At 43.5% G+C, this 14,710-nt stretch overlaps 1 protein-coding gene across 1 annotated transcript in view; it reads right to left on the bottom strand.

Moving 5' to 3' along the window:
- Ccdc66 (coiled-coil domain containing 66) overlaps window positions 1–13,767 on the bottom strand; it is a 37,088-nt gene extending 23,321 nt beyond the window's left edge. The window contains 8 exon segments of the mRNA XM_013346884.1: window positions 2,321–2,433; window positions 3,246–3,349; window positions 3,496–3,607; window positions 3,610–3,660; window positions 6,919–7,363; window positions 11,469–11,494; window positions 12,146–12,210; window positions 13,708–13,767. Of these exon segments, the coding sequence (XP_013202338.1) occupies window positions 2,321–2,433; window positions 3,246–3,349; window positions 3,496–3,607; window positions 3,610–3,660; window positions 6,919–7,363; window positions 11,469–11,494; window positions 12,146–12,210; window positions 13,708–13,718 (927 nt within the window). The 5' untranslated portion in view covers window positions 13,719–13,767.
- Between the last annotated feature and the right edge of the window lie 943 nt (window positions 13,768–14,710).

Here is a 14,710-nt window from a genome sequence, read left to right as displayed (position 1 = left end):
AAAAAAAAAAAAGAAAGTGTCTCCCAGGAGAAGTGGGGCTCCTCAGCTGTGCACAGACTCTCGTTCCACCTCGGCTCCCAGGCTGCAAACAAGCAAAGCCTAACTTAAGTACCCAGAACGTCCTAAGCACTGGCTATCCTACCTGCAATGCCTTCAAAGGCAACACACATCAGGATTTCTATCTCACCAAGGAGACTCCTCCATCTGCAGCTTAGAATCAGGCATAAGCTGGGTGCAGTGATGGGGGAGGAAAGTTAGGCATGAGGGGGAGGCAAGTTTGGGGCCCAGGGACAGAAGCCCCTCCCCCTCGCAGGGAAGGTGGACTAGCATGGAGCAACCGAGATGGAACCACAGAGAAAGCCTTCCCCAGGGCCACCCCTGGCTCTTGGAAGCTCCCATTGGTCGAGTTTAGCCCAGACTCAGGTTCCCTATTCCCATCTCAACAAGGTGCTCTTCTGTCTCACTGCCACCACCCTCACACCTCAGAGCCGTTCCCACTGATGAGGCACCTACTGGGGCAAAGAACAAGAGGCCACACCTGTAGTCTGCAGCCTAGCAGGGGAGGAACGCTCCTGCTGCAGTATGGATCAATCATTCAAAGATCCAGGCTGCTGGGGTAGCTCTGGCTGCTCTAGGGGAGCTGTGATAGCAGAGGCAGCAATTGGAGTGAACATGTCACTGGGTTTTGTTTCATTATCTGAGATACTGTATTCCCCACGCATCTCCATAGCATCTAATACACGGTGCATGTATCCCCGTGTACCGCCATGCCCAGCTCGGAGGAAACAGTTACTGTAGGCTAAAGCTTTCTTCTGCATCCATATGCCCCACTTGCCACTGCCATGGCCTGACCACACATGATGTACAAAGATGGGCAATGGTGCTTAGTTTTCCACATCCTTCTCTGAGGTAGACCCTAGCTCAGGAGACCTTAGCTCAGGGACAACTGTCTAAGATGAAAGAGTTCTTCTCCTCTAGTCAGGTGGTTTAGAAGATTCTCCCAACAAGGGCCTCGTCCTAGGGCCTGTCCACAGCCTCTCCCTAACCTGAAACATTCGTCTGGACGGAAAGGGCTTTCCCATCTCCTCGCAGTTGCTCCGAAAAGCTCCAAACTGTTCCCACTGCACCTCTATGCCAGGAGGGGCTATAAGATGGCCCTTATAGAAGAGAAATTTGGAAGTACACTTGAACTCATTGGCACAGGGAACCACTTCCTAAATAGAACTCCAGCAGCACAGACACTAAGAGAAACAATTAATAAATGGGACCTCCTGAAACTGAGAATTTTCTGTAAAGCAAAGGACATGGTCAACAAGACAAAACGACAGCCTACAGAATGGGAAAAGATCTTCACTAACCCCACATTAGACAGAGGTCTGATCTCCAAAATATACAAAGAACTCAAGAAATTGGACACCAAAAGAACACATAATCCAATAAAAAATGGAGTACAGATCTAAACAGAGAAATCTCAACAGAGGAATCTAAAATGGCTGAAATACACTTAAGGAAATGTTCAACATCCTTAGTCATCAGAGAAATGAAAATCAAATCAACTCTGAGATTCCATCTTACACCTGAAAGAATGGCCAAGATCAAAAACACTGATGACAACTTATGCTGGAGAGGTTGTGGGGGAAAAGGGAACACTTCTGCATTGCTGGTGGGAATGCAAACTGGTACAACCCCTTTGGATGTCAATGTGGCGATTTCTCAGAAAATCAGGAAACACCCTTCCTCATGACGCAGTAATATCACTTTTCAGTATATATCCAAAGGATGCTCAATTGTGCCACAAGGACATGTGCTCAACTATGTTTATAGCAGCTTTGCTTGTCATAGCAAGAACCTGGAAACAACCTAAATGCCCCTTGACCGAAGAATGGATAAGGAAAACATGGTACATTTACACAATGGAGTACTACACAGCAGAAAAAAATAACAGCTTGAATTTTGCAGGAAAATGGGTGGAGCTAGAAAACATTATTTTGAGTAACACATACACAGAAAGACAATTATCATGTGTACTCACTCATAGGTGGTTTTTAAACATAAAGCAAAGAAAACCAGCCTACAAATCACAATCCCAGAGAACTTAGACCACAATGTGGACACTAAGACTTACATACATCTAATCTACATGGGAAGTAGAAAGTAGAAAAAAGACAAGATCTCCTGAGTAAACTGGGAGCTGGAGACCTTGGGCGAGGGTTGCAGTGCGGAGGGGAGAGGCAGGGAGGGGAACAGAGAAAAATGTAGAGCTCAATACTTATCAATAAAAAAAAAAAAAAGAATGCTTGACTGAATGTGATATTCTTACCTTAGACTGGTCAAGGATGTGAAGTTTCTCACATTCTATTTCAGATTTTTTCCAAGGATCGTTCCATTTTTGAGAAGCTTCTTTTTCTTTCTTTTTTAAGGCAACCTGTTCATCTATAAATAATGTCCTTTTTAAAAAATACATATAAAAACTGTAAAAAAAAGAATCATGTAAACAAATCACGACCTTAAGGAGTACAAAATGTAGCAGTTAATCAAAGTAGTTTGCTTGGGAAAAGATGACTCACAAGGCAGAAAGGAACTTTGAAGGATATGGGATAAAAGAAAACACTGAATTAGAATTAAACTTAAGTACAGCATAGACAGAATGTTTTTATTACAGAGATCAGTAAGGTGAAACAATTTCTCAGAATACTGTTGTGCTAACTGCTCTGTGTTTCCACCTTTCTATGTTATTATTACTAACAGATTTATAAGGTACATAGCCTAATTTTAGGGTCAACTCCAAGCTCAACTTCTTCCTGCTGACGTAACAGATACACTGTTATTTTTTAAGCTAAACCTTGGTTTCTTCTGCAAAATTAGGCAATAGTATCACCTATTTCAGGGCAGGATGTTCTCAGTTCTCACTAACTTCTGAAGGTAAAATAGGAACTGGAGTTATAGGCTGGTGAGATGGCTCACTGATCACCAAGTCTGACACCCTAAATCCAATCCCAACAGTGGAAGAAGAGAACTGACCCTTACAAATTGTTCTCTGACCTACACACACACACACACACACACACACACACACACACACACACACACACACACACAAACAGAAAAGGTCCAGGACTATTTGCAGGACTCCAGAAGGATGCTAGAGGCGCACTGCTCATACTGAACCAAACTTGCTAATGTACTAAAAGGTAACCAAGTACCCCATGGGCCAACAGACCTATACCAGAAAGCATATAAATTACCCAGCTCTTTCTTCCACTGCACTCTTCTGGCTTCCAACAAACTTCTATCGTGCTCCCGTTCCCCCAGAGTACTGAATATGTCAGCTGGCTTCCACTCATTCTCTCTAAGACAGAACACACACAGGAACCAAGGAGCCTTATCATTATGTTTCCATGTGACTGACGGCCAAATCTTCAGAGCACTTCACATGCAATGGACAGGCAAATACATATTCTCCAAATACCCGAAAAACACATGTGAGTCACATACATGGCCCTTTTCTGCTCACACTGCTGAAGGGCCTCTTGAGCTCTACCGGGGACACACTTCCCTTCATCTGAGACAGGTGAGATGGCCTCAGTCTTCTGCAGTGACCCTGGGCATTCACACCCTTCGGCTGGCTCGGGGCACTGATCAACTGGAAACTGTCTTGGCCTAGGAAATAAAACACATGTTTTAAAATCACACATGTTTTAAAATCATCCTAATATCCAGTCAAAAGAAAAGTCTTAGCAGGCATGATGGCTCATACCCATAACCCTCAGGTATAACTCAGGAAGCCGGGGCAGAAGGATCACTCGGAGTTTGAGGCCAGTCTGGACAACATACCAAGTCTTTGGCCAGCCTCGGATGCAGAGTAAGACCTTGTCTCAAAATAAATAAATAAATGAAAACAGGGAAGTGTGGAAGTGCCAACCTTTACTCCCAGCACTCAGGAGGCAGAGGTAGGCCAATCTGTTTCAGGCCAGCCCTGGCTACACAGTTAGAGCCTGACTCTTGGGAATGATAGCACACACCTGTAATCCTGGCACTCAGGAGACAGAGCAAGGGAATCAGAAGTTAAGGCAGCCTCAGCTGTAGAAAGAGCTGCGGGCTACCCTGCGTCCCAGCTCAAGGCCGCTTGGCTAGCTTATGCCCTGAAATAATTACACGGAAACTGTATTCTTTTAAACACTGCTTGGCCCATTAGCTCTAGCGTCTTACTGGCTAACTCTCACATCTTGATTAACCCATTTCTAATGAGTGTAACACCAATAGGTTGATGTCTTACCGGGAATATTCTTAACCTGCATCCATCTCAGAGAGGAGAGCTATGGCTACTGCCTGACTCGGCTTTCTTTCTCCCAGAATTCTGTTCTGTCTACTCCACCCACCTAAGGGCTGGCCTATCAAAGGCTAAGCAGTTTCTTTATTAATTAACCAATGAAAGCAACAGATAGATGACACTCCCACATCACTCAGCTACGTGATAGCATCTCAAAAACAAAGGCTGACAGCCAGGTCAGTAGAGTGCCCGCCTTGCACGAACACAGCCTTAGGCTGACCCCCAGCACCACATAATCCAGCACATAGCGCAAACCTAGAGTCTTGGCACTTGGGAGGCAAGGGAAGGAAAGCTGGGAGGAGTTCAAGATGACCCTGGAAACAACAGCAAAAACAGACTGACAGGATCTTCTCGTTTGAGACAGGGTACTGGTAGACAGAGGCCAGGCTGACCTACATGAGACCCTTACCCCAAACAATAATCAAGAAAAAGAGAAAGTTAAGGCCCAGAGGTTAAACAGCTGACTCCTTGTCACAGCCGTACGACTTTTTACAACGGCAACAAAACCAAAGCCAAGACAGAAGAATCAGGGCTGGGAATACCACTAAGCTTGTCTAGAACAGAGTGAAATGCTTGCTTGTATGCCAACCCAGTATACTCCATCTCTAGCATTGCACGAACCAGTAAGGTGGAGCATAGCTATGTTGAAAAGCTCAGGAGGTGGAGGCAGGAAGGCAGAAGGTTAATCTTCAGCTATGTCCTGAGTTTGAAGCCAGCCTAGTTACAAAACAAAACACCTCCATTCATTCTTGCCAAAATAATTTATATTTATAGTTTAATTTATATAATTTAAAATTACATGTAATTTGTTATTATATATAACTATAATATAAATCACAATACAGAGAGAGGCAAATGCAAACAGTTTAATTAAAACCATGACCTCCCATAAATAAATGGAGGAATAATGGTTTGGGGGGTGGGAACAGAGAGGGGATGGAGGGAGAGACTGGGAGGCGAAGAGAGAGGGGAAACTGTGGCCGGGATATAAAATAAATGAATAAATATATTTATTAAAAAAACAACAACCATGACCTTGTTTTTCTTCTTTATCTGTGGAAGTTTTCTGTGAACTGTGGTCTATGTGCCCAGCTACCATAATTAAATCAAGTCTTTTACAAAAAGTTCATGTTCTAGCTTAAACATCCGTGTGATCCCTCCTGAATGTGTCATTTCTCTTAGAAGAGGGAGCATCTAAAATGCAAGTTACCTCAGGATTAAGTAAAATGTCTTAACTCTACTGGTATTAACTCTCCTTATACCTATACAGTTCTGAGCTACAATTCTGGCCTAAAGAAAGCCAGCTTCCTTTATTTTACAGATATCTAGACGGGGAGAAGGAACCCCACTATGCACAGGCGGGAGCACATAGTAGCTCCCCGGCACCCAAGCTGCCTGCATGACCCTTCCATGGTATCTGAGTACCTTCACAGTCACAATGCCTGAGCTCAAAGCTGACAGTGGGCTTTTAAAACAAAACCCTGATTGGCGGAACAGAAAGCCTACAATACTCTTCTAGGAATACATCCGATTTACATTGATTGGCGGAACAGAAAGGCTACAATACTCTTCTAGGAATACATCCGATTTACACTGATTGGCGGAACAGAAAGGCTACAATACTCTTCTAGGAATACATCCGATTTACACTGATTGGTGGAACAGAAAGCCTACAATACTCTACTAGGAATATATCTGATTTACACCAGTGAAAGAACAGTATAGCCAACCTTAGCAGGGATGGAGGGAAGACAGGAAACACAAACAGGAACCAGAACGTGGTCTTTTAGAAACTCAAGTCTTCACAGCAAGGTGTCTTAAGATTCCCTTCAATATCAGAGGCTTATCTTTTTAAACCCTTGCGTGTAATTTTTTGTTTTTGAAATGGGTTCCCACTGTGTGGCTCAAGCTTGCCTCAGTTTGTGTACTCCTGCCCCAATCTGCTGAGTTCAGAGACTATAAGGCTAAACCCCATTGCTGGCTTATATAAATATTTTAACTACTGAGCTATCTCTCCAGGCCCCAAACCAGCTTTTAAGATTATTTTGAGGCAAGGCACAGTGTCAAAGGCTTTTAATCCCAGCACTCAATAGGCAGAGGCAGATGGATCTTCGTGAGTCTGAGCACCAGCCTGGTCTATGTACAAAGCTCCAGGACCAGACCAGAGCTACATAAAGAGACCCTGACAAAGAAAGAAAGAAAGGGAGGGAGGGAGGGAGGGAGGGGAAAGAAAGAAAAAAATATTTTAAGCATTAATCTTAACATATGGCAACATTATAAAGCAGTTTTACATATTTTATGTAAGGCTTAATGTATGGTGGTGCACACTTTTAATCCCAGCATTCGGGAGGCAGAGGCAGGTGGATCTCTGTGAGTTTGAGCCAGGCTAGGCTACAAAGCTAGTTCCAGGATAGTCAGGGCTACACAGCGAAACCCTGTCTTGTAACACCCTCCCTCCAAAAAAACAAAAGGTCACTGCATGTTAAATCAGATTTCAAGAGACAGTCTCAAAAGCAGCCAATGAATCTGAAATACAAAAGCACACACTGGGAAAATTAATAGTTACCAAGGTTTAAGAAGAATCTTACTTGCTTTCTCCTCCTTCCCATTTTCAGCTAGGGACACAGATCCACTTCCTTGGCTCACACTCATCAAAATCTGCTGCAGTTGGTCTTGGGTTAGACACACCACGCTGCTGTTCATGTTTTCGCTGACGTGTGTTTTGCAAGGCTTCTGTTGAGCCACTTGGCATTTAGCTGCTGTGTTTATAATCTTCTGGACGGTAGAGGCTGCAGGTGAAGGCTCTTTCGGGAAATGAAGACAGTCTTTTTCTGCATGCTGCTGACATGAACCCTGAGACAGTGAAAACGGCAATCTGCTTTTCTCAGATCTTGCCTGTGAAGTTTCTGAACTGATTATCTTCTTTTGAAAAACGTTTTCACTCCCAGTGTAAGAATTCTGTGTTGATCTTAGAATGTGTCCAGTCTGTTTTATTCTTAAAGGACATTTTGCAATCTTGATCTTATTTCCCATCTGTGAAAACACAAGTTTATTCTTTATGACAGTATATGAAAAAAACTGACCTGTTCCTTTCTGTCTGGAGACACAGTTTTGCTATGCAGCCTAAGCTGGCCTTGATCCCCTCATCTCTTCCGAGACTGCAGGTATGAACCACTACACCTGGCTAACATCATCCTTCTGCTTAAAATCTGTGATAAACCAGGCCTCTAAGCATTTCATTTTGCTATTAATTAGGTACTATAGCCATAAGATAGTGTTTACCTGTGCAAACATTCCCTTCAAAGACTCAACAATGAGAAATTATTTTAACTCTAGGTAATAGAGAACATAAATAAAACTGTATGTTATAGGTCATCTTCATATGCCAGCTTTGAATTTTGTATCAGTAAATTATGTAACTCACACTCTCTTTGAGGTTACCAGTCCTTATCCCTTGACTATCTTAGCTGCTCGGCCACACTCATCAATTCCAGTCCCGTGTGAATTACTATCGTGGTCACAGCCACATAGTAATTCTTCCACGCTTCTGGCAGTCACTTCCTGATATTCATCCGATATTCTCCAGATGGCCTCACTCATTCCCTGTAGAAGGAGCTGCGGGCAGGCTCCTGTATGGTTAGCTTTACACCCGAAATAACAACACACAAATTGTATTCATTTAAACACTGCCTGGCCCAATAGTTCCAGCCTCTTAATGGCTAATTCTCACATCTTGATTAACCCATTTTTAATAACCTGTGCAGCACCATGAAGTGCTGTCTTACCGGGAAAGATTCAGCACATCTAACCTGGTGGCTGGACCTTGGCGTCTGCCTAACTTCCCTTCTTCCCAGCATTTTGTTGTTTACTCCGCCTACCTAATTTTCTGTCCTATCAAAGGACCAAGGCAGTCTCTTTATTAACCAATGAAATCAACACAAAACAGAAGACTCTCCCACATCAATTCCCCAGTGTCCCTGATGTTACCCTGTGACCCCAGTGATCTTATATTGACCCTGTAAGAACCCACAAGTGCAAGCGTTCCACAATTCCAAGTTCTAGATAAAGACTATCACTCCTTCTTTCTAGCCCATTCTCTCCCACATCCCAATCCTAAGTACTGTTTACACATGCTGGGCTCGACTACCTGCCCATCCTAGCTCATTTCCTTCCTAACAATCCTTTCTTTTCCATTCTTTAATCTGCAGTCTGTCACATATACTAAGCAAACCCCTCACTTGTATGTTCCTGGCTCTAGGTTTTGATTGTTTTTAAAAATATATATTTTATGTATGTGTGCCTGAGTTTATGTTTATGAGGTCAGAAGAAGTGTGAGATCCCCTGGAACTGGAGTTACAGATGGGTATGAGCTGCCCTGTTGCAGGAGCAGTCAGTGCTCTTAGCCACTGAGCCATCTCTCCAGCTGCTGGCTGCAGGTTTTGGATAACTCCAGCATCCGGGTACCTTTTTGCTTTTGCATCCCTGGAGCTTTTACAATATAACTGTCTAAATGATGGGTGAATAGGTTAGACCAGATGGAAACTGGCATGATCTCTAGGGCACTTCTCTCACCTAAAGGATGCCACCGTACTTTCCCAGCTCTGCTGCACTCTTGTACAGGATACAGCCTAGCTGTAAGATCCTCCAATAGTTCATGAAATTCAAGAATGCCAGATTTCAGATTCTCATTTTTAAGCATAAACAAGTCATTTTATGTAGTAATAAGAGCGGTAGGGCTGCATCCCCATCACCCCAGCCGCCTGGCTAGCTTATGCCCCAAATAACAACACACAAACTGTATTCATTTAAACACTGCTTGGCCCATTTCTATCTAGCCTCTTCTAGGCTAATTCTCACATATTAATTTAGCCCATTTCTAATCCCCCAAGGTGCGCTTACCGGGAAGATTCTAGCCTATGTCCATCCTGGGTCGGAGCTGAATCGCATCTGCCTCAGAGAGCAGAGCTCTCACGTCCGCCCTGGAGATGGGAGCATGTCGTCTCTGCTCCAGAGCAGAGCTGTCGAGTCTGAGCTCACTTCCTCTTCCTCCCAGCATTCTGTTCTGTTTACTCCACCCACCTATGTTTTAACCTATGAGGGCCAGCCAAGCAGTTTCTTTGTTACTTAACCAATGAAATCAATAGATTGATATATGACACTCCCACATCAATTTTAGAGCCAAGTATGGTTTACCCCTTTAATCTAGCACTCAGGAGGCAGAGGCAGGTGCATCTTGTGAGTTCCAGGACAGCCAGGGCTGTGTGGAGATATAAAGGTAAACTTTATGTCCTATATGTCCCCAAGGTACAACATCTTCCACAATAACTTATTTTTCATAATTTGGCATTTTGTAATATTTCTATAGTCCCGGAATATACTTCCCAACTTCTTCTCAAAACAAAACACCTCAAAACTAAGTCCTTTTAGTTTTTCAAAAGTCACTTTATCAATCAAATTATCAAACACTGCACATGGCTCCGCCAGGTGACCCCAGCCACCAGCTCACACCATCTCCAGCCGCTGGAATGCTGCTCTTCTGCTGTCTTCACTCAAGAGATGGTGTCATCGTTGGGCACTTTACTTCTTTAAACATCATCTCATTCAAACTCCTAAGTGTTGTGCACTCCCATAACAGGCCTTAGAAACTACTTCTGGCCCCTGTCATCCCTGTGACCACCAGGTTAAGTTCAGTGCCTTACCAGGCGCTCCTTAGACTGCTGTCACTGACCAGTAATCAGTTTCAGGGATGGCCATCTATCTGCCTTCACAGGGCTACATACTATGCTTTCCCACCTAGGAAGCTAGATTATATCCACCTCCCTTATCAAAATTCCTACTCTGAGCTGAGCTTGTAGTGTAAGCCTGAAATCCCAGCACTGTGGCGGGGGCAGGAAGACAATGAAGTTCTTTGCTAGCCTGAGTATTGGAGCAAAAATTCCAACGTTCCACACAAGCTTTGTCTCCTAAGTGTCCCTGGGTACACCATTTTCTACAATAACTTATTTTTCATAATTTGGCATTTTGTAATATTTTCTGTAAGCCTGGAATATACTTCCCAACTTCATTAACTAATCCCTCATCTCTGAACTTCTAATCACAAAGTTACCTCATGTGTGCGTCGTCTCTCAGTTCCACACTGGTCTCTAGATAGGTCTCTAGCTCCCCCCAACTCTGTCACTGTAGTCATCTACCTGACCTCGCTCTTTTGGAGAACAAGGGCAGAGCATTTTCACTGTCTCCCTCTTCTGAAGAGGACAATAGAGGCCAGAATGGAGCTGGATACCGTGTGGAGCTTCACGCTGCTGGAAATCCCTGCTGCACACAAACCTACTGACTGCAGTCCAGTGACAAGGATTATTTTGCTATATTCCAGTTGTGCCAGAAGTGTTATACAGAAAAGGTCTTCTTAAAACATAACCAAAACCCAAAACCTCAGCTGGGAAGTGGGGACGCATGTCTTTTATCCCAGCACTCTGGAAGCAAAGGCAGGGGGATATCTGTGAGTTCGAGGCCAGCCTGGTCTATGAAGTGAATGTTCCAGAACAGTCAGGGAGGGCTATTACATTACACAGGAAACCATGACACATTATATCAAGATATACTTAGTTAATTCTGAACCAAAGAGGAATAATAAAAGGAGACTGGAAAAAAAAACAAAAACAAAACCTTACCCATAAAAGTTCAGTTATGTTCAGATTTCTGAGCAAAAAAAACAATAGAGTCCATATCATTCCCAAGAGCTTAATGGATGAGATTATGTCATAAACACCTTTTCATAGTACACCGCTTTTTTCTTTTCTTTTCTTTTTTAAACCAAGTTCTATGGCTACTTCTTATACCATCAAGACAAAGTTCTGGTTGGAGAGATTGCCCAGTGATTAAAGTGCTTGCTACAAAACTGCAAGGAGCAGTATTCAGATGCTCAGAGCACACATGAATGCTGGGAGCATATGAAGACCAGCCTGTAATCCCAGCGCTCAGAAAGCAGAGGCAGGAAATCCTCTAGAGAAAGCTGCCCAGATTGACTAGACTGGCTGTTTCTGGGTACAACTCAGAGACCCTGCCTCAACATTTAGAACCAATGAAAGTATACATTTCACACGTGGAAACAGGTAGGGTCAAAAATCACTTAACTTACCTTCACAGAAACTTTTGATTTATGCTCTACAAAAGAAAATAAAATTACTAAACTATAAACCCAAAGCACAGGTGACAAAAGAAAACGTTCAGTGCTGTTTAAGATGACAATAAAAATACCAGCCCAAAAGCATTAAGCCCCACTTGAGTAGTCCAACTTTTCCAATGTGGTGGTTCAAGTAGTGACCTCCATTTCATCTTTGTTTCCGTTATCTTCCCAGGGCAAGACTATAAACCCACGTGTGGGGAGTAGGCAAGCAACTTCATGGAGAAGACTGAAAACTATACTGAGTTTCAAAACTAACAAATAATACTACTAATAATAAATACTTTAGCAATTATGGCTATATGAATATAAATACAACTTTCTCAAACAATAGTTTGGTAACATGCAAAAGCACATAATTTTCTAAACTCCACCTGCATTACTGATTCAGCAAGAAAGTATGCTAGCATCAAAAACATGACAGATGGAATACATTTTATGAACCAAAACGGACAGCAGCAATCACTGTAGCAATCTGATTTTACTCGGATAAACATCAATTCAAAGACACTTAAGAGAAAAAGCTTTTTCCAAGTGTCATTTAACTGTATAACAAGCAAAATGTCTGCCAAACTACTACATGTTCTACATACAAACTTAAAACATTTTAGACTTCCAATAACACAGCATACCATATGGAGACAGTATCAGCTTGGCTTTTCCATCCAATAATTCAGTTTCAAGCTTTAAGCCATCTCTGCAATATAAAAAGAAAATGATTTCGACACTTTAATAGCAACCAGAAATATTTATATGAACCTTGAAAGCAAACCTATTCCTCTGAATGTATATAGGAATCATGTGACCATCAAAGCAGGGGTTTTGTTTCTCTAAAGTCATATAGTCCACGATGCCCTCACCCTCACTAACGTAGGCCATGCTGGCTTTGAATTCCTGATCCTCCTGCCTGAACCCCTCTCCAAAGTAGTCTTTATATTTTAGAGTATTTTTTAAAGAGCTGAACCAACACTGTAGCTAACAATCACCTCTCTGGCCTTCAAGGGCACCAGGCACACAAGTGGTCTATAGTCTTATGTGCAGACATGACACCCATACACACATAATTAAAATAAATATCTAGAAAGGATTTTTCAACTAAAGAGGAAAAAAAATCACAAGAAAAGACTTATAACTTCTCAGTGAGGCAAGCGTTTGCCATTTTTAACCTGAAACATGATTTTTGCTACTGGTAAGGAATAAAGTAATTAGGTTATAACAGCATCCTTTAACCTGTAGCTCTATACCAAAAATCCCATGCTACTGCCACAAACTACTTACCAAGGTGTAAGACACTGATATGCCATTTATTAGTTTTGTAATGGTTCATGACTGACTATTCTAAGGAGGGCTGCAAGCACGTGGAAATGTTTAAAATGGTCACCAAGGTGACAGCTGCTTAAATATGCCAGTTTGGGCATATTTCATATGATACATGAATGAATGCTTTAGTGCCTCTTTGTTTTTACTATCATAATAAATGCACAAGAAACGTTGGCTAGTACAACACTTTACATGTCAAAGGCACCAACATAAAAACGGTAAACGCTACCAGCAAAACTTCTCTTGTCTATTAAGGTAATCATCACAACTCCACTGGTGGGATCACACACAGTATTTCATTGTTTTATTGGGGATGGATGGGTAATGTGTCCATGAACAGCAACGAAGACAAAGGTGATGTTAAAGAGAAAATATCAAACCAAGGTCTAACTAGCAAAGCTGAACTCAGTGTTGCTTTGATAGAGGAATCAAAGTGCCTTGGTTTGTTAAAGCAAACAATCTGGGAGAAAGCTTGTTTGAGGCATCCAGTAGCAGGGCTATGAACAGCTCATGTTTACGTTATAAGGCAACATCTTGAATGAAACCGAAGTTGCTAGTACCCTATCCTACCTCTCCTCCCGGGGGCAGGATAAACTCCCATATTAGAACCTAACATCCAGCTTCTGGATGCGCGGCTACATCCCGGTTTGGTAGCCGGTAAAAACGCTGAACTTCTGAAATGAAGACCACGCCCAGACTCAGTCCTGCCCCAGCTCGGGGTGCCCCAGCTTGGTGCAGGGCATCGGTGGCGACCGGAGTTGCTCGCCCTCCGGGGCGCCGTCCCTGTTCCGGGGCGCTGCGCCACCACAGCCCGCGCTCGACCGCCGTCCCCGTGCCCGCCGCCCTGCAGCCCAGGGTGTCCCCGCCCGCTTACCCTAGGTTCATGGCCCGGTCGCCCACCCGCAGCTCTGCCAGGCCACTTGTGTACCCAGGTCGCCGCGGCTGCGCAACAAACGCTACGCCGATTGGATGCCTAGGGTCAGTCGAACCAATCAGAGTGGTGCATGCTAGCGGGTGTGTTCGGCCCGAGTCGGCCTCCCCCGGCTGCCCGTTGTAGGGGCGTCTGCAATTCCCAGGGTTCCCGCCGTCCTCAGGGAGTCGCCTTGGCTCAGACGGATGTTTCCAAACAGACAGAAACAACAGATGTAACTCTCTTATTTCGTTTTTAAAGGAGAAGTTTATTTTAGCACAAAATGTTGAGAGACTAGGAACGCCTGGGGCACATAGTGTGTGTCTGTCTCTTGCGTCTCATCAAGCCTTGCATACTGAAGTACTATAAAATCATCATCATTTATGCCCCAGCAATGCTTAAGCATGCATGGGCAACCGTTTATGATGGTTGTTCAGTTGTTCCTATCCTAGGTAGTCCTAGATGCTTGTGTTATTGTCATACCCGAGGTTCCACAGTCTTCCTTTATGCTGTCTATCCAGCGTTTTCTGGGTCTTTCTCTTCGCCTTATCCCGTGCGCTCCTCCAAGCAGTGCTATCTTCGGGTATCTGCCATCATTGATTCTTGTAATATGGCCGAAGTATCTCAAGTGCCTTTGCCATATCCTTCTGTAGATGGAGATCTTTCTCTCTCTCTCTGTCTCTCTCTCTCTGTCTCTCTCTCTCTTTGTGTTTTTTTTTTGTTTTTGTTTTTCAAGATAGGGTTTCTCTGTAGCTCTGGAGCCTGTCCTGGAACTAGCTCTTGTAGATCTGCCTGCCTCTGTCTTTGGAGTACTGAGATTAAAGGCATGTGCCACCACCGCCTGGCTGATGGAGATATTTCTTAATGTCATTGCTGCTCAGCCTGTCTCTTCGTGTGACACCTAGAATCCTCCTAAGGTCTCTGGTTTCTGCTACACTCCCTATGAGATTATGGAGGCCAATTGTGT

The sequence above is a fragment of the Microtus ochrogaster genome, chromosome 6, assembly GCF_000317375.1.
Source record: "Microtus ochrogaster isolate Prairie Vole_2 chromosome 6, MicOch1.0, whole genome shotgun sequence".
NCBI lineage: Eukaryota > Metazoa > Chordata > Mammalia > Rodentia > Cricetidae > Microtus > Microtus ochrogaster.
This window is presented reverse-complemented; position numbering and strand designations above follow the sequence as displayed.